Raw genomic sequence first — 24,954 nt, 5'->3', positions numbered from 1 at the left:
ATGGCTAATGATTTTGAACATTTTTTCATGTGTCTGTTAGCCATTTGTATGTCTTCATTGGAAAAGTGTCTGTTCATATCTTCTGCCCATTTTATGATTTGTTTATTTGTTTCTCGTGTATTGAGTTTGAGAAGTTCTTTGTAGATCTTGGATACCAGTCCTTTATCTGTGGTGTCCTTTGCAAATATATTCTCCCATTCCGTGGGCTGTCTCTTAGTTTTTTTGACTGTTTCCTTGGCTGTGCAGAAGCTCTTTATCCTGATAAAGTCCCATAAGTTCATTTTATCTTTTATTTCTCTTGCCTTTGGCGATGTGTCGTGAAAAAGGTTGCTCTGGCCGATGTCATAGAAGTTGTTGCCTATGTTCTCCTCTAGAATTTTGATGGATTCCTGTCTCACATTGAGGTCTTTCATCCATTTGGAGTTTATTTTTGTGTATGGTGTGAGAGAGTGGTCAAGTTTCATTCTTTTGCATGTAGCTGTCCAATTTTCCCAGCACCATTTATTGAAGAGACTGTCTTTTTTCCACCGGATGTTTTTTCCTGCTTTATCAAAGATTAGTTGCCCAAAGAGCCGAGGGTCCATTTCTGGGTTCTCTATTCTGTTCCATTGGTCGATGTGTCTGTTTTTGTGCCAGTACCATGCTGTCTTTGTGATCACAGCTTTGTAGTACAGCTCGAAATCCGGCATTGTGATGCCCCCAGCTTTGTTTTTCCTTTTCAACAGTTCCTTGGAGATTCGGGGCCTTTTCTGGTTCCATACAAATTTAAGGACTATTTGTTCCAGTTCTTTGAAAAATGTCCTCGGTATTTTGATCGGGATAGCATTGAAAGTGTAGATTGCTCTGGGTAGTATGGACATTTTAACTATGTTAATTCTTCCAATCCATGAGCATGGAATATTTTTCCATCTTTTTATGTCTTCCTCAATATCTTTCAAAAGTGATCTATAGTTTCTAGGATATAGGTCCTTTACGTCTCTGGTTAAGTTAATTCCAAGGTAACGTATGGTTTTTGGTGTTATTGTAAATGGGATGGATTCCCTAATTTCTCTTTCTTCAGTCTCGTTATTCGTGTATAGAAATGCAACTGATTTCTGGGCATTGATTTTGTATCCTGCCACCTTACTGAATTGTTCTATAACTTCTAATAGTTTGGGAGTGGATTCCTTTGGGTTTTCCATATAGAGTATCATGTCATCTGCAAAGAGAGACAGTTTGACTTCTTCTTTGCCGATTTGGATACCTTTGATCCCTTTTTGTCTTCTGATTGCTGTTGCAAGGACTTCTAGTACTATGTTGAATAATAGTGGCGAGAGTGGGCATCCTTGTCGTGTTCCTGATCTTAAGGGAAAGGCTTCCAGCTTTTCCCCATTGAGAATAATGCTTGCAGTAGGCTTTTCATAGATGGCTTTTATGAGATTGAGAAATGTACCCTCTATTCCTACACTCTGAAGGGTTTTAATCAGGAAAGGATGCTGTATTTTGTCAAATGCTTTTTCTGCATCAATTGAGAGGATCATATGGTTCTTGAGTCTTTTCTTGTTGATATGATGTATCACATTGATTGATTTGCGAGTGTTGAACCATGCTTGCATCCCAGGTATGAATCCCACTTGGTCATGATGGATAATCCTTTTAATGTACTGTTGGATTCTATTAGCAAGGATCTTGTTGAGGATTTTGGCATCCATATTCATTAGAGAAATCGGTCTGTAATTCTCCTTTTTGAGGGGGTCTTTGCCTGGTTTGGGGATCAAGGTAATATTAGCCTCATAGAATGAGTTTGGTAGCTTTCCTTCTGTTTCTATTTTTTGAAATAGCTTTAGGAGAATAGGTATTATTTCTTCTTTGAATGTTTGGTAGAATTCCCCAGGAAAACCGTCTGGGCCTGGAGTTTTATTATTTGGAAGGTTGTTTATCACTGACTCAATTTCTTCATAGTTAATTGGCCTATTTAAGAAATCTATTTCTTCCTGTTTCAGTCTTGGTAGTTTATAGGTTTCCAGGAAGGCCTCCATCTCTTCCAGATTGTTTAGTTTTTTGGCATATAGCTGTTGATAAAAGTTTCTAATAATCCTTGCAATTTCAATGGTGCTGGTCGTGACCTCTCCCTTTTCAGTCATAATTTTAATAATCTCAGTCCTTTCTCTTTGTTTTTGGACAAGTTTTGCCAGTGGTCTATCAATTTTATGGATTCTCTCAAAGAACCAGCTTCTAGTCCTGTTGATCTGCTCTACTGTGCTTCTGGTTTCTAATTCATTGATTTCTGCTCTAATCTTGGTCAACTCCTTCCTTGTCAGTGGGTTAGGCCTGTCCCTCTGTTGCTGTTCCAGTTTCTTGAGGTGAGAATATAGAAACTGCATTTTAGATTTTTCTATTCTTTTGAGTGAGGCTTGGATGGCTATGTATTTCCCCCTTAGGACTGCCTTTGCAGTATCCCATAGGTTTTGGACCGTTGTGTATTCATTCTCGTTGGTCTCCATAAATTGTTTAATTTGTTTTTTGATTTCCTGGTTTATCGAGTCATTCTTGAGCAGGATGGTTCTTAGCCTCCAAGTGTTTGAGTTTCTTCCAGGTTTTTCCTTGTGGTTGAGTTCCAATTTCAGAGCGTTGTGGTCTGAGAATATGCAGGGGATAATTTCAATCTTTTGGTATTGGCTGAGACCTGTTTTGTGTCCCAGAGCATGATCTATTCTTGAGAATGTTCCATGGGCATTTGAATAGAATGAGTATTCTTTGGTTCTGGGGTGTAGTGTTCTATATATATCTATGAGGTCCAACTCGTCGAGTATGGCATTCAAAGCCTTTGATTCTTTGCTTAGTTTTTGCCAGGGTGTTCTGTCTATTTCTGATAGTGGGGTGTTGAGGTCCCCTACTATTACTGTGTTCTTATCTATATGTCTCTTTATTTTGGTTAAGAGTTGGCTTGTGTATCTTGCTGCTCCCCTGTTGGGGGCATATATATTAATAATTGTCATATCCACTTGTTGAATACTTCCTTTAAGAATAATATAGTGCCCTTCTGTATCTCTCTCTATGGCCTCTAGTTTAAAATCCAGTCTATCTGATATGAGAATTGCTACTCCAGCTTTCTTTTGAGGTCCATTTGCGTGGAAGATGGTACTCCATCCCCTTACTCTAAGTCTGAATGCATCTTTGGGTTCAAAATGAGTCTCTTGTAGACAGCAAATGGATGGGTCATGTCTTTTTATCCAATCTGCAACCCTGTGGCGTTTTATGGGAGAGTTTAAGCCATTTAGATTGATAGAGATTATTGACAGATATGATTTTAATGATGCCATTTCTCTTTAAAGTCTTTGTATCGGTTGTGACTTGCTGCTCTGTATCACTCTTGGGGCCTTTTTACCTTTATAGAGCCCCCCTTAATATCTCCTGTAGGGCTGGTTTCGTGGTTACGAAATTGGTTAATGATTGGCGATTTTGGAACGTCTTTATTTCTCCATCAATTCTGAATGACAGCTTTGCTGGATAAAGGATCCTTGGCTGCATGTTTTTCTCTGAAAGAGCTTTAAAAATGCCCCCCCAAGCCTTTCTCTCATTCCAGGTCTCTGTAGACAGGTCTGACGTAATCCTGATACCTTTGCCTTGGTACGTGAGAAATTTCTTTGCCCTGGCCGCTTTCAATACTGTATCCTTGGATCTAATATTTGCGAATTGCACTATGACATGCCGTGGCGTAGGTTTGTCCTGGTTGAGCTTGGATGGGGTCCTCTCTGCCTCTTGGACACGAATGCTTGTTTCCCTTGCTAGATTAGGGAAGTTTTCAGCTACAATTTGTTCAAATATCTCTTCTAGACCTCTGTTTTTCTCCACCCCTTCAGGGATGCCGATGATTCTGACATTGGATCGTTTCATAGAGTCAGTAATCTCCCGTAATCTACATTCGTGGGCGTGGATTTTTTTAAGACCAATTTCTATTTTCGTTTTTTCTTCTACTAACCCATCCTCCAATTCACTAATGCGTTCCTCCGCCTTGGTGACCCTGGCCGTCAGAGCCTCTAGTTTTGACTGCATTTGGCTCATAGAATTTTTAATTTCTGTCAGATTCTCTCTCATTTCTGCCCCTAGGGATTCTATATTCTCGGTAACATTTTTGTTAATACTTTTTTCAAGTTTACTCATCATCTTGACCATTGTTGCTCTGAATTCCATTTCTGATAATTTGGATACATCCAAATCTATTATTTCTGTGGCAGACGCCACAGACTCATTATCTTTTCTTTGCTGGGGGGGACTTCTCCTTCTCATCATTCTGATGAGGAGAGATTGCGGGGTTGTCCAGAGCCCAAATTATTGACTGGGACCCAGGCCGCGCACCCTTGTTTTATAGAGATCTTAGGGATGTGGGCTTCTTCTTTAAAGATTTTATTTATTTATTTGAGAGAGAGAGACAGACAGTCAGCAAGAAAGGGAACCCAAGCAGGGGAGTGGGAGAGGAAGAAGCAGGCTCCCAGCAGAGAAGCCCGATGAGGGACTCCTTTCCAGAATGCTGTGATTACGCCCTAATCTGAAGACAGGCACTTAATGACTGTGCCACTCAAGCGCCCTGGGTTGTGGGCTTCTTGATTTTTCAGCCTGCCTTCTGGGGGAGGGGCCTGCCGCGCCGATACTCAGGAAACCCTGTTTGGGTACAGTCTCCGTGTCCCCTGGGAGGGGGGATGGGGATGGGCACCCTGTGAGCCGGTATTTCCAGGCTTTTGTTCCCTGGCGGCTTTCCCTGGCGGTCTGCTGTGCCTCTTCTGAGAGCCAGACCAGTAGCAGCCGAAATTCAGCCTCTGTCACAGAACAGAGGGATTGCGGCCTGTTCTCCACTGATGTTCTCGCCACTTTAACTCTGTTTCTGTTGGTGCTGCTCAACCCTGCAGCATCCCGGGCTGTGCGCCCCACAGCTGGCGTCCCAGCCCTCACTTCCAGGGCCGGCGCGTCTCTGTCCTTTGTGTTTCTAACCCCGCCAGCCACCAGCCGCCCTGCGCGCGCTCCTGGAGCTCCCGGTCTCAGTCTGGATCCAGTGAGCACACCGGAGTTCCGGAGTTCCGTGAGAAGTCTGGTAGCGTGCGCCCCCGGGTCACGGTCTCAGTCTGCTGTCTTGAGGGTGCGGGTCACAGGCAGTTTGCACTTGTTTTATAGGGACCTTAGGGATGTCGGCTTCCTGATTTTTCAGCCTGACTTCTGGGCGAGGGGCCTGCCGCGCTGATATTCAGGAAACCCTCAATACTCAGCACTGGAGATGTTCATTTGTAGAGATCCAGATGTATCTTCCTGCGTCTCAGGCTGATTCTGTGGGTGTTCAGAATGGTCTGGTAGATATCCAGCTCAACTTGGAGCTGAGAAAGGGTCGCCTACTCCTCCTCCATCTTTTCTCCTCCTTGCAGAAAGTGGTTGCCTTTCTGTTCATAGAGTTTCTGCTACTCTTTTCTTCATTCTCCAGTTGCATTCATAGGTATTCGGAATGGTTTGGTAGCTCTCTCGCTGAATTCCTGAGACCAGACAAACTTTGGGTCTCCTGCTCCTCCTCCATCTTGGAATGCCGAGCTGGCTCCTGCCAAGCAGTTTGCTTACTGCTCACAGACCTGACTCTCCCTCTGCAGCCCTTCTTAAGGGAGGAGGCACATCATCTCTTCTGGGCGTTGCCTTTAAAGTCCCCGAACTTGAGTATGGGCCATCCCCTTCCTGGCTCTTACAATTAGGAGACAGGAGTGCACAGTGGTTAAGAACACGGGCTCTAAAGGCAAGCAGACCTTTCAAATGCTTGCTCGGCCACCGTGAGAATTAGGGCCAGCCATGTCATCTCTCAGACTTGGTTTTCCCCACCTGGAAAATGGGGCCCACAAGAGCGGATGCTTCAAAGAATTGTTGCAAGGTTCGAATGAAGTGCATCAATGAAGAACACTCACTGTCGGGCAGGGAGAAAGATCTCAAATCAATAACCTAACTACCTAACCTTTCAACAGAAGGAACCAGAAAGAGAAGAGCAAACTAAACCCAAAGCTAGCAAAAGGAAGGAATTAATACACAAAAGGAAGGAATTAATACAGATGAAAACAGAGTAAAGCCCTCAGTAAAAGTTAATTGTCATTATTGTTATTAGAATCAGGCTTGGGGCTGGTGAAGCTCCGAGACTTCTTCTCAAGAGCCCCTAGTGGGGCCTGGTGGTAATAAGGGGGCACCTGAGACCCTAGCCGGGAGTTCTCCAGGGGCAGAACCTTGGACAAATCCTCCTTGGGGCCCCTTGCCTTTGGCTTTGAGGGTTTGAGGGCCATATGTCCTGAACAGGAGACAGAAGAAAGCATGTCACCTCCATGACAGCGAAGATTTTGTTTTGTTCATTACTGTAGGCCCAATGCTTAGAATGGGGTGTGGCACACTGTAGATGCTTAGCCAGTATTTGTTAAAGATCAGAGATTCTGATCCACACCAAAATGCCCATGGCAGAGACCAGTGCCTCAGATTCAAGTGTACCATGAGGTTCAAACTGGAATGAACTAAATTCGTGTGCTGAAGGCCAAGGAAAACCCAAATGATCAATTTTATCCCCTTTGGAAAACTAGTAAAGCAATTCTAATGAGGGTTAGTTCTGTAGATTTTTTACTAATTCCAGAAGATCAATCTCGACAGGATTAAGATAAACAACCCACAGAGCCAGGATGTGATCCAGACAATTCCTGGAATGATAGGAGCAAGGATTGTAGTTTGGATACCGAGCCTAGATCTTAACCCCAAAACTCACCTCCACAAGAACTGGGCCTTCCAAAGACAATGCCAAAATCAAAACAAAGATCAGACTCAAATAAGATTTATAGCTAACATCAGTAGAGAGATAACACCAGAATTCTGGTTTTGATCAAACGAGCAGTTCAAAGTTTCTGTCTTTTTCTGGGGATTGGCACAAGTGTGCAGCAACCCAGAGCGTGACGCAAGGCTATGGGTCTTTGGTCTGCATAGGTACAAGAAGTGAAGACAGAGAGGAAGGAGATTCTTTCCTTGGCTTGTTTTTTCACTTTGGGGTCTTAGTCCTTCAACCATTAAGCAACAAGAGAATACCAGTAATTTGGAGGAAAGCACACAAGTTTTAACTTTTTTCCTTCTACTCTCCTCCTTGACAGCTCCCCTCACTGCATCCACGCCGGTCCAGTAACAGCCCCCCTCTTATCCGATCTGACACAATCTCTGATGACTTTGAAGAAATCTCTGTTGATGAGGAGTCACCTAGGACCCCAAAGAAGAAAACTTCACCACCCAAGATCATGACATTGAAAAAGGTGAGTGTTAGCCCCATCCTAAGTGGTAGGTTTGGCTGGGGGACACAGGTCAGAGGCATAATCTCTTGCACTCTCTTCTGCTGTAGTTTAGCACTAGGAGGCCATTTGGGGAAGGAGCAGCCATTTTGACTTTTGATTTGCATGGTGGTTTACATTTTCTGTCCAATTCCACAAAACAAATAATCGGCTCTTTAGTTTATAAGCAATGGAAGACAGTATTTCAGAAAACAATAATAGTTTGCAGATGTTTTCAGTTATTTTGGGAAGAAAACAATGGAGATTTTTATGCAAGTAGAGCCTCTATGTTTTTGAATGCCAAAATCTCAAAGATTAGGCTGTGTAGTATTGTTTGGTAGACACACACCCATATGAAAACTTATTTGACACATGGGAGGGCATGCATGTGCATTTCATACATGTAGGTTTGTCAACCAAATAATGTCTATCAACAATAGAAAAATTGGCAGATTGTGCCCATGTCAATACTTCCATTCTCAAACTAATGTGTGGTTAATTTAACTGGTTGTTGTTGAACTTGAAGGGACTTTTGAAGATTCTATCTATCTATCTATCTATCTATCTATCTATCTATCTATCTATGAGAGAGAAAGCAGAGGGGCAAAGGCGGAGGGAGACGGACAAGCAGACTCGACGCGGGGCCCAACCCGGGGCTCGATCCCACCACCCTGAGATCACAACCCGAGCTGAAACCAAGTCAGATGCTCAACCAACTGAGCCCCCCAGGCACCCCAAACTTGAAAGGACTTTTAAAGTGAAGTAGAGTTTAGAACAATTAACCTTGGGAACTAAAAAGTAAACAGAAAGGTAATTGATAATGAAGATAATTGGCCAATCAGCACAAAACTGTTTTGGTGTTAGAAGATTCTATGGAGGGAAGCAGCTTCAGTTAGATGTGTCAACAGCAACAACAAAAAGCAATCAAGTTAGGAACAAGGTTAAAGCACAGGCAGGTGGTAAGTGGACATGGAAGCTCACAGATTTATGGATTTAGACTCTATGTATTTTCTGCAGAATACCGCCATATCAGACAATATAGTCTGAGTTGGTAGAAAGATTGAATTAAATAACATTTTTACTGTGATAAAATGCACATAATGAAATTGATCATGTTACAGTGTATAGTTCTGTGGTTTTAAGTACATTCACAGTGCTATGCAACCATCACCACCATCTAGTTCCCGAATAGCTTTGGTGCCCCTGAAGAGAAGCCCCATATTTACCCAGGCGGTCACTCGTCATTCCTCCCTCCTCTCAGCCCCTGGCAACCACCAGTCTGCTTTCTGCCTCTGGATTTGTCTATTCTGGGTACTTCATATGAATGTAATCATATAGTATGTGGCCTTTTGCATGTGGCTTCTTGCACTTACTATGATGTTTTTGAGGTTCATCCATGTTGTAGTATTTCAATCCTTTTTATGGCTGAGTAATACTCCACTGTACGGATATACCATGTTTTGTTTAGCTGTTCATCCACTGATGGACATTTGGGTACTATCTACCTATTGGTTATTGTGAATAATGCTGTGCTGAACATTCATATACAAGTTTTTCTGTGACCACTTGCTTTCAGGTCTTTTGCATGCATACCTAGGAGCGGAATTATTAGATCATATGGTAATTCTATATTTAACTTTTTGAGGAATCACCAAACTGTTTTCCCCAGCAGCTACACCACTTTACATCCCCCCTGCTTATGTATAAGGGTTCTGATATCTCTGAATGCTGGCCAACACTTGTTATTTTCCATTTTTTTAAAAAAAATAGTCATTCCAGTGGCTGTGAAGTGGTATCTCATTGTGGTCTTGATTTGCATTTCCCTAGTGGCTAACGATGTTAAGCATCTTTACATGTGCTTATTGGCCATTTGTATATCTTTCTTTGGAAAAAGGTGTATTCAAGTCCTTTGCCCATTTTTTTTGATGAACATAGATACAAAGATCTTTAACAAAGTATGAACAAAACAAATTTATCAATACAGGAAAAGGATCACACACCACAATAAAGTGGGATTCATTCCAAGGATACAAGGATGGTTCAACATCCACAAATCAATCAACGCGATATGTCACATTAACAAAATGAAAGATAAAAATCATATAATTATCTCAGCAGATGCAGAAAAAGCATTTAATAAAATTCAACATCCATTTATGATAGAAAATCCCACATACCTCGACATAACAAAGGCTATACATGACAAACACACACACCTAGTATCATATTTAATTGTGAAAAGTGAACATTTTCCCTCTAAGATCACGAACAAGACGAGGATGTTCACTATCCACACTTTTATTCAACATAGTACTGGAAGTCTTGACCGTAGCAATTGCATAAGAAAAGGAAATAAAAGTCACACAAATTGAAAAAGAAGGAGTAAAAATATCACTCTTTGCAGATGACATGATACTATATATACAAGGCTCTAAATACTTGCCAAAAAAACCTGTTAGAACTAATAAAATAAGTCAGTAAATTTGCAAGATACAAAATCAATACACAAAAATCTAGCTGTTCTATACACTAATAACAAGCAATCATAAAAAGAAACCAAGAAAACAATCCCATTTACAATCTTGTCAAAAAAAAATAAAATACCTAGGAATAAATTTAACCAAGGATGCAAAAGACCTGTAGAATGATAACTATAAGACATTGATGAAAAGAACTGAAGATGACACAAATAAATGGGAAGATATTCCATGCTCATGGGTTGGAAGAGTTGTAAAATGTCCATTTACCCAAAGCAATCCACGGATTCAACACAATCTCTGTCAAAATTCTAACAATATTTTTTTTTTTTACAGAACTAGAACAAATAATCATAAAATTTGTATGGAAGTACAAAACACCCCACATAGCCAAAACAATTTTGGTGCTGGCGGAAAATCGGATACACAGATCAGTGGAGGAGAACAGAAAGCTCAGAAATAGAGACACTTGGGTGTCTCAGTCAGTTAAGAATCTGACCCCTGAATTCGGCTCAGGTCATGTTGTCAGGGTTGTGAGATCCAGCCCTGCATTGGGCTCTGCACTCAGCAAGGAGTCTGCTTGAGGTTCTCTCTCAACCTTTCCCTCTACCCCCTCCCTACGCGCTCTCTCTCAAATAAATAAATAAATAAATCTTAAAAAAAAAGACAGCTCAGAAATAAATCCACTAATATATGGTCCATTAATTTATGACAAAGCAAGCAAGAATATATAATGGAGAGAGACAGTCTCTTCAATAAATGCTGTGTTGGGAAACCTAGACAGTCACAAGCAAAAGAATGGAAATGGACCATTATCACATATCATAAACAAAAATTAATTCAAAATGGATTAAAGACTCTCGTGTAAGACCTAAAACCATAAAATCCCTAGAAGAGAATATGGGCAGTAAGCACCTTTTCTTAGAAATGTTTTTTTTGGATCTGATTCCAAAGGCAAGGGAAACAAAAGCAAAAGTGAACTAAAAAACGAACAAAAACAAAACAAAAACTTCTGCACAGTGAGACAGTGAAAGAAATTATTAACAAACCAGACAATCTACTGAAAGTGAAAAGATATTTGCAAATCATATATCTAATAAGTAGTTGATACCCAAAATATTTAAAGAACTCCTACAACTCAATAATAAAAACAATCTAATTTTAAAAAATGGAAAAAGGGTCCGAATAGACATTTTTCCAAAAAAGACATATAGATGGCCATCAGGCACATGAAAAGATGCTCAACGTCAGTAATCACCAGGGAAATGCAAATTAAAACCACAATCGTGTATCACTTTATAGATAGCCAGAATGGCTATTAACAAAAATACAAGAAATAACAAGTCTTGGCAAGGACATGAAGAGTAGGGAACGCTTGTGCACTGTTGGTGGAAATGTATATAAGTTGGTGCAGCCACTATGGAAAACAGTATGGAAGTTCCTCAAAAATTAAAAATAGAATTACCATATGATCCAGCAATTCTGCTGGCTATCTATCCAAAGAAAACAAAAACACAAATTCAAAATGATATCTGCACCCCTGTGCTCACTGCAGCATTATTTACAATAGTAAAGATATGGAAACAACCTAAATGCCCATTGATAAATGAATGGTTAAAATGTTGTATATACAAGGAACACTACTCAGCCATAAAAAAGAACGGAATCCTGCCATTTTTGACAATGTGGATAGACCCGGAGGTTATTATCTTAAGTGAAGCAAGTCAGACAAAGACAAATACAGCATAACTTCGTTTATATGTGGAAAGTATAAGTCAAAATAAAACAAAACACAGACTCACAGATACAGAGAAGAGATTGGTAGTTGCCCAAGGCAAGGTTGGGGTTGGGTAACATGGGTGAAAGTTGTCTACAGGTACAAACTTTAAGCCTTTGCCCATTTTTAATTGTGTTGTTCAGTTTTTTTTTTTGTTGAGTTATGAGTTCTTTATATATTCTGGATACGAGACCCTTTTCAGATATATGATTTGCAAATACTTCACCCATTCTGTGAGTTGTCTTTTAATTCTCTCAAAAGAATAATATTTTAAAACATATTTTAATTTTGATGAAGTCCAATTTATTGATTTTTTTTTCTTTTGGTACTTGTAGTTTTAGTGTCATAGCAAAGAGACCATTGCCCAATCTAAGATCATAAGGATTTGCCCCTATGTTTTCTTCTAAGATTTTAAGCTCTTATATTTAGGTCTTTGATCCATTTTGAGTTCTTTTTTATATATGGTGTGAGAGAGGATCTCACTTCATTCTTTTGCACGTGGCTACCCAGTTGTCCCAGCACCATTTGTTGAAAAAAACTGTTATTTCCTCCATTTAACGTTCTTGGAATGCTTGTTGCAAATCAGTCAACCACAGATGAATGGATTTATTTTTGGGCTTTCAGTTCTCTTCCATTGATCTGTATGTCTCTGCTTATGCCAGTACCCCACTGTCTTGATTACTGTTAGTTTGTAGCGAAGTTCAAAATCAGGAAGTGAGAATCCTCCTATTCTGTTCCTTTTTTTCTTTAAGATCATTTAGGCTTTTTGGGGTCCCTTGCAATTCCATATCAATTTCACAATAAGTTTTTCCATATCTTCTAAAGAGCACACTGGGAGGGGCACCTGCATGACTCAGTCAGTTAAGCGTCTGACTTCAGCTTAGGTCATGATCGCAGGGTCCTAGGATCGAGCCCCACGTCAGGCTCCATGCTCAGCAGGGAGTCTGCTTCTCTCTCTGCCCCTCCCCCAGGTCTTACGAACTTTCTCTCTCAAATAAGTAAACAAAATCTTTTAAAAAAATTTTTTTTAAAAAGCACATTGGGATTTTGATAGGGATTGCATTGAGTTTTTAGATCACTTTGGCGAGTATCACCATCTTAACAGTAGTCTTCCAATTCATGAACACAGGATGTCTGTTCATTTATTTAGGTCTTTAATTTCTTTCAGTGATGTTTTGTAGTTTATAGTGTACAAGTCTCATACCACTTTGGTTAAACTTATTTCTGAGTATTTTATTCTTTTTGAAGCCGTTGTGAATGGAAGTGCTTTCTTAATTACCTTTTTAGATTGCTCATGCCCAGTGTATAGAAGTTCAACTGATTTTTGTGTGTTGATCCTTTATCTTTTAATTTTGATTAATTCATTTATTAGCACTCCTACATTTATGGGGATTCTTTAGAATTTTATTTTTTGTTAATCTTTTAGTTTCTTTTCTTTATATTATGCCTTTTTTATTGACTTCTCCGTATAAATTCACTTGGTATTTTCTTCTGCCTTGATGAGAATGCAAAATCTATCTGGGAATTTTTTTCCCTAAACATTGTAATTTTCAGTTCTAGGAATTTCTGTTTGGTTCCTTTTTTATAGTTTCCATTTCTCTTTGAAATTCCCCACCTGACTATCCATTATAATTATATTGACTACAACTATATATATATAATTTTTTATGTATGAGATTATGTCATTTGTAAATAGAGATAGTTTTACTTCTTCCTTTCCAATTTGCATGCTTTCTGTTTCTTTTCCTTGCCTAATTGGCTAGAACTTCCAGTAGAATGTTGCATAAAAATGGTGTCTTATTCTTGATCTTAGGGGGAAAGATTTCAGTCTTTCACCATTGAGTATGATGTTAGCTATGGATTTTTCACATATGCGTTCTATCCCTAGTTTGTTAGGTGTTTTTAGCATGAAAAGATATCAGATTTTGTCATATGCTTTTCTGCATCAGTTGGATGGTGGGATCATGTTATTTTTTCCTTCATTTTATTAATATGGTATATTTCATTGAGTGATTTTCATATGCAAACCTCCTTGCAATCCTGGGGTAAATCCCAGCTGGTCATGCTATACAGTTGTCTTAATATGCTGTTGGATTTGGTTCGCTAGCATTTTTGGATGTGTTTTTATGAGGGATATAGGTCTATAGTGTTCTTTTCTCGTGATACCTTTATCTGGCTTTGGAATCATGGCAGTGCTGGCCTTGCAGAATCAGGAAGTGTTCCCTCTTCCATTGTTTTTGAAATATTTGTTAAGGATTGGTGTGAATTATTCCTTAAAAGTTTGGTAGAATTCACCAGTGAGGCCATCTGGTCCTGGGTTTTGTTGTTGTTGTTGGGAAGTTTTGATTACTGATTCAATCTCTTTACTTGTTATAGGTCAATTCAGATTTTCTATTTCTTCTTGGGTCAATTTTGGTAATTTGGGTGTGTCTAGGAATGTATCCCTTTCTTCTAGGTTATCTAATTTGTTGATATATAATTACGTGTAGTATTGCTTTATAATTCTTCTTATTTCTTTAAGGTCAGTAGTGATAGTCCTCTTTCACTTCTGATTTTAGTAATTTGTGTCTTCTCTCTTTTGCCTTAGTGAATCTAGCTAAAAATTTGTCAATGTCATCTTACTTTTCAAGGAACCCACCTTTGGTTTCATTGATTTTTCTCTGTTGTTTCTTTATTCCCCTTATTGTTATCTCTGCCTTAATCTTTATTATCTCCTTCCTTTTGCTAGCTTTGGGTTTAGTCTTCTTCTTCTAGTTCCTTACAGTATTGATTTGTGATCTTTCTTCTTTGTTAACACAGGCATGTATATCTATACATTTCCAAGGACTGTTTTTACTGTATCACATTTATTTTTTTTATGTTGTGTTTTAGTTTTTATTCACGTCAAAGTATTTTCTAACTTTCCTTTTGATTTCTTCTTTGATCCATTGGTTGCTTATAGCTGCATTGTTTAATTTCCACCTATTTGTGAATTTTCCAGCTTTCCTTCTGTTATTGATTTCTGGTTTCAATCCATTGTAGTTAGAGAAGATGCTTTGTATGATCTCCATCTTTTAAAATTTATTAAGACTTATTTTGTGGCCTCACATATGGTCTACCCAGAAGAATGTTCCAGTGTACTTCAGAAGAATATGCGTTATGCTCTTGCTGTATGGAATGTTCTATATATATCTGTTAGATTTACTTGGTTTATAGTATTGTTTCAAGTCCTCTATTTCCTTATTGATCTTCTGTCTAATTGTTTATTTACTATTGAAAATGGGATACTGAAGTCTGTAACTACATTGTAGAACTATTTCTCCTTTCAGTTCTGTCCATTTTTTTTCATGTATTTAGGGGGCCTTGTTGTTTGGGGTGTACGTGCTTATGATTGTTCTTTCTTCCTGATGGATTGATCCTTTTATTAGGTCCATATCGATATCCTATAACAATTTTGAGTTAAAGTCTATTTTGTCTGATACTGGTGTAGCCACCTGGCTCTTTTGGTTACTATTTGCTTTGAATATCTTTTATCGTCCTTTCACTTTCAACTTATTTGTGTCTTTGGATTTAAAGTGAGTCTCTTGTATACAGCATATAAAGAGATCATATTTCTTAAATCCATCTTGCCAATTTTTGCCTTTTGATTCAAGAGTTTAATTTATTTACATTCGTAGTAATCACTAATAAAGCACTTACTGCTGTCATTTTGATCTTTTTTCCTTGCGTATCTTGTATCTTTTTTGTTCCTCAGTTCTTCCACTGCTACCTTCTTTTGGATTTAATTGCTTTGTCTTAGTGTACCCATTTTCTTTCTTTCTTTTTTTTTAAGATTTTACTTATTTATTTGAGAGAGAGACAAAGAGAGCACAAGCAGGGGGAGGGGTAGAGAGAAAGGGGACGGACAAGCAGAGTCCCCACTGAGCAGGGAGCCCGATGTAGGGCTCCATTCCAGGACTCTGAGATCATGACTTGAGCCAAAGGCAGACACTTAACCGACTGAGCCACCCAGACGCCCCAGTGTACCCATTTTCATTCCCTTCTTATTTCCTTCTCTCTATATTTTTAAATTCTTTTCTTAGTATTTACCTTGGGGGGTAAATTTTAAAAATTAGGTAACATTTGAAGTCACAGGGTTTTCTCTTTCTGTTAATTTGAGTAGTCTATGTATTTTATAGGTCAATAGAGTTAAATTATTTATAGTCAGCATTCCCAAGCATCAGTCTAAACATTTGCCCTGCTTAAATGTAACAAACTTTCTATTAGTAAATGCAAGTATTCAGTCAGGTTGCTTGCAAGAGGTTAAATGTTGGGCTGCCAGGCCGAAAGTCTGTTCTTGGGCTGAAGGGTCAAACCCCTCCCACCCCTAGGCATGAGAGTCTCTTAGCCGTTTCTGCCATGCTCTCTGGTTCATTAGTTCACTGTGGTGAACACGAGAAGAGCAGGCGGCAGCAACAGCAACAGCAGCGGCATCCTGAGAAACAGCTGTAATCACCATCCCGCCAGATGTGCTGGCCTGGATGCTACTCTAAGCTTCCCGTAAACGATGACCCCCAAGTTGTCTATCCCCAGAGGTTTTCCCACAAACCCAGCTCCACCTGCCTTTTCACTGAGGATCCACTAGGGAGCTAGGCGGAAAACCACGTCATCCAAGTAGGGAAGTCAGACTGAAAGATACCTGAGGTTTTTTGGGGGGAGGGTGATGTCTTTCCAAGCTGGCTGTTTTATTTTCTTCTCTAAGCTGCTGTCCCCTGCTGGTGGCAGAGGGGAAACACGTGCTCCTTCAAGGATCCCAAGACCTGTAATAATTAAAATGGCAAAAAGTAGAGATAAAGAGAGAATTTTGAAAGGACACAGAAGACCTTTTACCCTAGGCTCGCTTTTTCCTTCAAACTACTGGGGGCAGTGTAGGAAGGATTTCCGCAAGCCTTGCTGTCTCTGCCTATTCCTTCCACATTTCCCTGAGTGAAGGGTTGAGTGCTTTCTCCCCTTTGAGTTTTGGTTTGGCAAAACTTGCTGTTTCTTCCCTGACTGATCTTCCTCCCGGGGGGCCTCCCAGCCCTCTGTCCCAGTTCAGGGGCTCCAGTTCTTTGAGTACAGGCAAGACTGGCAATGAGGGTGAACAGCTATCTCTTTTGAGCATATGCGCCATAATGATTCACTGTGACTCTCGGCTTGGCCTCAGCTCTTGGCTTGGCCTCAGCGCTTAGAGCACAGAGAGATGCAAGCTCAGGGCTCCCCCAGCAGGCAGTCCGCCTTAGCAGGGCCTGACTCATCCACCCCACAGACTATCTTTCACCCACCCTTGGACCAGAGGACCCTCCTACTTAGCATGTCCCTGACCCCTGCCACTCTTCCAGCCCAGCTCATCTAAGCCATGCAAATGCAAACCAATCAGTTTTCACTCTTGAGAAAGGGGTGTATCAGCTACTTAGGTGCTTAAAATTTGAGCTGATTAAACACCCAGGCTTCAGTTCCACCGCAGGGTAGATGTCACTATCGAACATGGTGGGGGATAAGCAGCTGCCAGTTATTCCATCATATTGGCTACTGAAGCGTTCATTTAGATGGCTGCAAAGCTGCCTCCTTGTCATGTCTTTTGCTTTACTCCTGATGGCCTACTCCATAATTCACCATTATTATTTACAAATAGGTCTCTGAAGCCCAGTGATATTATTTTTAATTCTCCGGTGACATCAAAGGAGAGCATAATGCCCCCCTCGCCACTGTTGCATAGACATTTGTAGCTTACAAAGGGATTTTGTATGTATAGATGCATTTGATTGTCTCAGGAACTCTGTAAGATAGATGGGGAAGAGAGCATTATTCCTGTTTTAGGTGAAAAAAAAAACAGGTTCAAGAGAGGTGGAATGATTTGGCCAAGGGTGCAGAGCCAACCAGAGACAGAGCTGGGATTCAAACCCAGGAGTCCTTCCTAAATTTATACAACTTTTCACCAAACCATGTGGACTCCAGCAGCTCTCTAAGTTTGTACAACCAACATCCACGACAGTGACAGGCGCTCACACTTACTGAGACTTTCTTCTCTGAAAGGCACTTCCCCTGGCTTGTTGAATTCCATCCTTACAACAGCACACTGAATTGTATATTAGGATTATTCCTTTTAGAGACAGTGTTTTAGAGACACAGAGATATGTTTTAGAGACATAGAAACGGAGGCTCAAAGAGGCCAAGTAACTTGTCCCAGGTCAAACGACGAGTAAATGGCATGACTAGGACCTCAAATTCAGGCCTCTTCAATTCCAAAGTTCCTGGTCTTCCTTCTCCATACTAGTTAAGAAATTGAAGAGATGGCCAGAGGAGGGGGGCTGCAGGGAATATGTGAAAGTCCACCTCCCAGAACTTTCTGGTTGGCAAAATGGTGGCCACAACAGCTTTTATGAAACAGAGATTCTGAGTGAAGCAGCAGTTGCACAGGAATTCTCAGGAATGGGCACAGACACCCAATGACACACCTGGGAAATGAAAATCCTAATAGCCAATATCGGGTCTCATGCCCTGTGTCGGTACATCTTGGAGAGAAGCCTCCCACTGAGAACCACTGTTCCCACCAAGAGCTGCTGCTCCTTCTGGAGAGCTTTCAGTGGCTACTTGCCCTTTGAGCCTTTGGCTGAATGGCTCACACAGAACACAGCTCTCCAACGTCTAGTGTCAGAACGTCCCGCAGTCTCAGAAGGAGCTCTTCCCCGGGGTGACAGCTTTTGGGGCCCAATGCTTGATGAAATCTGGGCCCAAATAGCCACCAGTTCATGCCCTTATTTAAGACGTAACAATAGGGGCTCTCCTTTGTTCCAAGAATCAGCAAAGTGCTCTCTGGCCTCCCTCAAGTGTTTCTTATCAACAGTTAAAAGAAAAGGGGGAGACTCCAGCATCAAACAACAGATAAAGAAACCATCAAAAAGATGACCAAAGGAGTGTGTTATTGACTGAAATATTTTGCACTTTGACAGAAGGGAAAAAGGGGAGCTAAAATGTGTTTTAATTTTCCAAAGAGCAGCCTTTATCTGAACTAACACAAAGGGGTATCCCGCACCACTACCAACCAGGGCTGAAGGATCCCTTCCTCCGGCCCGAAGCCTGACCCAGGTTCCTTCCCCAGGAAGATTCTGGGTTAGTAGGGGCCAGGCGTGTCACCTCTCCCAGATGTTGAGGCAAAAGGAGCTCATTTAACTCTAGCTGTTACTCAGAAGCTGTCTGTGCTAACTCCCCTTTAAAACACAGGAGAAGGAATGAAAACATCTTGTCCTTCCTTAATAATATGCGCACTGGGTAGAGAGAAGGTATGTTGGCTCTCAGAGTGCAGGGAGGGAAGGAAAGGGTTGCATGAGGGAAAGGAAGAGTAAAGAAAGGAGTCCCATTTTCTTCACTTGATTTTCTTTCAGAAACCTGCCAGGAAGGGATTAGGCTTGCTTTTCCTGGGTAGCTCATAAAATCTTCTGGTTGGCTCCTGTGGTAACTTCTCTAGGTTTCTTTTAACCAATATGGCTGAAGGAAAAGGTAGGGCCTAAGAAGGGGCCCCACCACCGAAAGGGAATCCAGATATTGCTGGTTCCTCTCCTGAGGCAACTGGTAGGGTTATTTAGGATTTTGCTGTGCTTCTGTTTGAAAATAAGATCCTTTCTCAGCATGCCAGAGAGGAGTGATTCACACCCCAGAAGACTCACTTGGAGAGTGAGGCCCCTCCCCTGATAGTCTTATTCATCAGATCTTGATGTGTCCTTTAAAACGTATTTTTTTCAACACTCACTCCAGGTGATTCTGATGCTGGGGGTTGGGGGAATCCCAGACCATACTTTCAGGAACACTGCCCAGAGTTCCAGAGGGTGTATTTGAATCATTTATTTAATGAACTGTTTTTTAATTCACTTATGAGTTTCAGGAAGTTGTAAAACATACACATACTCTCTACCCATACTACAAACTCTAAACTCAATGACAGAGATCCCCTTAGGGCTGTTTTGAGTCACGTGCCTGAGCTGGAGTGCCGTAGACAGGTGGGGATAACGCTTGATGGCTTTGCTCTCTTATTTTTAGCTCTGTTTTGAAGATAGCTGTGGGTCTGGGTTTAGATCTAATACCCAAAGATTCCTTAACGAGAGTAAATCAAGCACGGGGAGACTAGTGGCTATTATTAAGTTTGATGGACGCTTGGCTTAGGCTGTGGTTGGGGACAGCTAAGCTCTCTCCTGCACACACTCAGTCTACCATTTGCCAGAATTTTGCCGAGCCTGATTTTTTTGTTTTGCTGTAGAGTGAGTTTCACGAAACGGCGCTTTTGTCTGTAGTGTTTGCACTACAAGGTTTAGGATGCCAACCAAATTGAAAAATTCTTTGAATTCAGTGTGCCTTTGCTTGCTGTCTAGCCATCATAAGTTCATTTTCGGAGAAAGCCAGCTGCACGGTGTCCCTTTAGGGTTTCTGGATCCCCAGACCTCCTTGAATTTTCCATTTACCTTTGGGTGGAGCTAGTGAGGTTTCAGAAGGAGTAACTTAAAATGCTACAGAGAACCAAGGAGCTTTCTCAGAAAGGCAACATCTGGTGGAAACTTTTAATATAATCAGTTCACCAGTTCCACAAACATTTATGGAGCAACTACCATGTCCCAGCACGTTTCTAGGTGTTAGGGATGCTGTGGTAAATAAAAACAAGTGAAAACCCTTCTTCATGGAGTTTATAGTTGCTGTGGGGGATATGGACAATAAACACAAGATAAATAAGCAAAATACACAGTGAATTAGTGATAGAAGTGCCAAGGAGAAAGAAAACAACACAGGGAAGGGGATGATGACGTGTCAGGACGGAGGGATAAAATTTTGACTGGGTTAGCCAGGGAAGGAGTGCGCGAGAAGGTGGCTTGTGTATGAAGACCTGAAGGAAGTGAGAGAGGCAGCCACATGAACACGGGGGAAGAGCATGCCGGACAGAAGGAACAGCAAGCACAGATGCCCCGAGGGAAGGGCACACATGCAGTGTTTGAGGTGCAGCAAACCAGCAGTGTGTCTGGAGCAGAAGGTGATAGGAGACACAGTCACAGAGGCCACTGGGAGACAGATCATGTGAGGTTAGTGGGAGGATAGATGTCGTCATCCAGTCCCCAAATACGGGAACTCCTAAGACTGCCCTGAAGCACGAGCACATGTCAGAACAAAATAAGAGACCTTACTCTGTACACCGAGGATTAAATGAACAATTCCTAGAGATAATACAAGCAAATATACAGTGCCCAGAAGAGGTGTTCTAGAAATTCATGGATGAGAGTGGCATAAAGAAGTTAGAACAGGACTGGGGGCCACTCCTCATTTTGCGTGACTGTCCCCACCAAAGAAAACTAGCATTCCTTTCCCCCTTTTCCTACAATCACAAGCAGAACAGTGACCTGGATCTCTCATTGGCCTGACCCATTAGCACCGTGTTGTGCCCCAGGCATTGGAATCATGGGCCATAAAAGAACCATACTTGGAACGGAGATAGTAGCTAAGGTTATCACCGGATAGTGGTGGGGATGTATGGAGAGATGCGAAGGCTGCAAATGCCAAAGTGGCCCCTGGTGCTGTGGAAAGCTGGTTTGGAAAGAGCTAGTGAGTAAACCAAGACAGAGATTGTGTGCACCTGCCGAACGGTGTCCTTCGCCATCAGTGTCCAGGAGAGAGATGGTTCACCACCTGGCCTTCAGAGGGGCTCTCCTGACACCGATATTGGGAGCTTCTCAGGAGTGAGAGGTGCTCTGGCGTGTGTCTTTGAGGTGTAGAGAATGCTATGTCAAGAAGCCCAGAGGAGACCAGTTTGAAGCTCCTACGGAGGAACTGAACTGGGAGCCCTGGGATCAGATAGTTGGGACAGGTGGAGGCCAGCCACGAGGACAAGGTGACAGGCTCCATCCCCACCTCCTTGGGGGCGGGGGCACCCAGTTCCTCAGGGTCCTCCCATCAGCCTGGCGTCCTTGAACAGTAAAGGAAATAAAGGTAGTGAGCTGTTTACACAAACACAGCTTTTTTAAAAAAAATTCAATTAGCCAACATATAGTGCATCATTGGTTTCGGATGTAGTGTTCAAGAATTCCTCAGTTGCGTACCACACCCAGGGCTCATCACATGCAAACGTGGCCTCCAGACAAGCCCTCTTTCAGCCTGATTTTCTCCCCTCCACCTGGCCCCCCTATGGAGAAACCCCACAGCCCTGACGGGTTTTCCTGACCCAGACTGTGCCTCTCACCCCAATTGGCCCCTCCTGTTAATTAAAAGCGGGTAGGGGACAAGAAAAAATGCAGTTCTTTGCCCTTGTAAACTCCATTAGATGGCTGAGTTCCTATCCTGAGGGGAATCCTGTCTAAGCAGGGGAGCAACCTGATTTTCTTCTTTCTCGTTTTCACCTACAAGGAACCCAGGGGAAGCGTGCACCTTGCCTCTAAGGAGCCTATTGACCAGAAGGGTCAATATTGCTAGAGGACAAGGGACAGTAGTTCATGAAGGATTTCTTCTTTAAGTTTTTTTTTAACATTTCTATTTATTTATTTGTCAGAGAGAGAGAGCACAAGCAGGGGGAGCAGCAGGCAGAGGGAGAAGCAGACTCCCCGCTGAGCAAGGAGCCCGATGCGGGGCTTGATCCCAGGACCCTGGATCATGACCTGAGCAGAAGGTAGACGATTAACCGACTGAGCCACCCAGGCGCCCCAAGGATTTCTTCTTTAAGAGTGCTTCAGCCAGAGAAGTTTCCAGCTTTCGGGACCAGGGGCAGCATAGGGAGTTGACCCATTCCTTTTCTCCCCCTCTCTCCAGAGCTCCTTTCAGCCCTCACCTGGACACATCTGCTCACAGTCCTTGACCATGTTTGCCATGATTGCCTCTCCCGGCATCACTCACCTGCCCATGAGTTTCAACACCGCAGCCACCACAGACTATTTGGATTCCTCAGCTGCTCAACACAAGATGGCTTTAAACCCCCGGAAACAAAAGAAGATAAAGAACCCTCAGACCACTGTACGTCCTTCAAGAGGCCTGGGAATAAGCTCCCATATAATAAAAGATGAGTTCCAACCTTCACAGACTGCTGCTAGGGGAGTGGTATGGTTTGAGGGATCTATGCCCTAAGTAAGGATGGTAAATTCAGGGGCACTGTCCCAAGCTTGACACCAACCACCCGCCCCCCCAGAGAGGTGAGCAGACTTGCATCTAGTGGGTGGGATGTTCTATCCATGTGGAATTCACCCAAAAGGGGCTGAAGAAAGCAGAAACGGTGGCCTAAAACCCAGGAACTGCTTCTTGGCTTAGCCTCTGGGAATTTCCTTAGCCCCCCTTTGTAGAAGATAGTCGACCATGGCCCAGATCAGGTTTCTTTTAATCATTAATCAGGTAAGACCCACCAGCTACAGATTGTAGCACTGTTCAACTCCTTTGGAGGCCAGGCTTCTAGCACCTCCAAGCATTTAGAACAGAGCCATTAATACCCCCCAGAGATCTCTCAGTGTCTCATAAATGTCCCAAAGTTGTGTCACGTGATTTTCTAGCAGCCAGAGAGAGCTACACTGGGGCAGGCCAATTACATTAAAAACATGGCTGCCAGACTGGGAGATCTGACAACAAAGAGAAGTGACCGTTGATAGCGGTGAAAGATGGCAGAAATGATCTGGGACCATTTAGAAGAGGGATCAAGAACCTTGCCCACCTCAATAAATCCCTCAGGGCCACACCCTGTCACGGTCCAATGTAACAGATCATGTTCATTATTTAGCCAAGTCATCAAGAAAAGTTTACCTGTGTTTCCTGATATCTGTTTAAGAAGATAGGGAAGTAATGCCTTAGGGAAAGATTTTTTACTGAAAGGTAGAAGACGTTGTGTTTAATTTCCTAAAAGACGGTGGTGTTTAAAAAGATGTGTCGGTTACCTGGAAGATTCACTTTGGTCAAACACCCAATTCCTCAGTGACTCTGGGCTATAAGTAAAGGGTTGTATTCAGAGCTGGAAGACACTAAAGGATTTTATTAAATAGGAGTTTATTCCCAGGCCTCTTGAAGGACTTACAACCATTTTATAGGGAAGGACACTGAAGCACAAATAATTGCCACACCCTGATGCTAGCAGAGCTGGGGCCGGAACCCAGTCTTGACTTCCAACCCCATACTATTCTCACTCCACCATGTTGCATCGAGCTTAGACACCTCAATTTAGCTTTAAAAAGACAACAAGGAGCGCCTGGGTGGCTCGGTCGGTTAGGCGTCCGACTCCTGATTTTGGCTCACGTTCAGATCTCGGGGTCATGGGATCGAGCCCCACGTCAGGCTCTATGCTCAGCAGGGAGTCTGCTTGGGGTTCTCTCTTTCTCTCCCTCCACCCCTCTCCCTGCTCGTGTGCTCGCTCTCTCTCTCTCTCTCAAAATAAATAAATAAATCTTTAAAAAGCAAAAAAAGAAAGAAGAAATTATGAGTTGAAAGAACAGTCAGCAGGACAGCAGGTCCAGGGAGGCCCTCTGGTGGCCCCAAGAGCATCTCCTTGGCCGGTTGTCAAGAAGGTTACCCGTTACAATGCACTAAACCCTACATATGCATTAGCACCTGGACGCCTCACCACAAACCTGGGAGATGGGGAACGTTGGCTAAGGGAAAGGTGGTATGACCCTTGGACTATCTTCCATCTGCATAGCCTAATTCAGAAAAGGCCTGGGCAGGACGCCTGGGTGGCTCAGTCGGCGAAGCGTCTGCCTTCGGCTCAGGTCATGATCTCCAGGGTCCTGGGATCGCGCCCCACGTTGGGCTCCCGGCTCAGTGGGGAGCCTGCTTCTCCCTCTCCCTCTGCCCCTCCCCGTGCTCATGCTCTCTCTCTCTGTATCTCTCTGTCTCAAATGAATAAATGAAAATCTTTAAAAAAAAAAAAAGGCCTGGGCATCACTCTCTCAGAAGGTCAGGACACCTTCTTCCATGTGACTCTCTGTGACACATCGGTGAATGTGAAAGGGCCCAGGACCATGTTGGATACAAAGGCCACTGTCACTTGCTCCTTGCCTTGCAGTTTCTTAGGTTTCCCCTCAGCCCTAATTTAGAGGTGTGTGCGGGCATAGAGATGTAGAGAACAACCGGGCCAAGCTCACACGGTGAGTAAATATTCAAAAGAGATTTGAACCCAGGTCTGTCTCACCTCATTCACTCAACAATAAATTCCTTTGCGCTGAGTGTGTTTGCACCGGCACTGTGAGTAGGACGTTTGTCCTCAGGCGTGCGTCACAGAGGCTCACAAGGAGCAGATTCTGGCTGCTGTTCGGTGCAGCGTTACCCTGACATTTCCAAAGCTGCCCCGTAATCATCTGTAAAGCTTGTTTATATTAAACCAATTTCAACCCTCTCAGTGTAAGGGCCGAACCCTTCATCATTTTCTCTCTTCTTTCTCAGCAAAATCCCAATCGTCTTTCTTCTT

General features: G+C 42.3%; 1 protein-coding gene across 1 annotated transcript in view; it reads left to right on the top strand.

The window, feature by feature from the left end:
- KIAA1210 (KIAA1210 ortholog) overlaps positions 1–24,954 on the top strand; it is a 47,060-nt gene that overhangs the window by 17,265 nt on the left and 4,841 nt on the right. Inside the window, exon 6 of the mRNA XM_034649873.1 lies at positions 7,125–7,280. Within this exon, the coding sequence (XP_034505764.1) occupies positions 7,125–7,280 (156 nt within the window). The remainder of the gene's footprint in view (positions 1–7,124; positions 7,281–24,954) is intronic.

Source organism: Ailuropoda melanoleuca, chromosome X (assembly GCF_002007445.2).
Source record: "Ailuropoda melanoleuca isolate Jingjing chromosome X, ASM200744v2, whole genome shotgun sequence".
NCBI classification, from domain to species: domain Eukaryota; kingdom Metazoa; phylum Chordata; class Mammalia; order Carnivora; family Ursidae; genus Ailuropoda; species Ailuropoda melanoleuca.
This window is presented reverse-complemented; position numbering and strand designations above follow the sequence as displayed.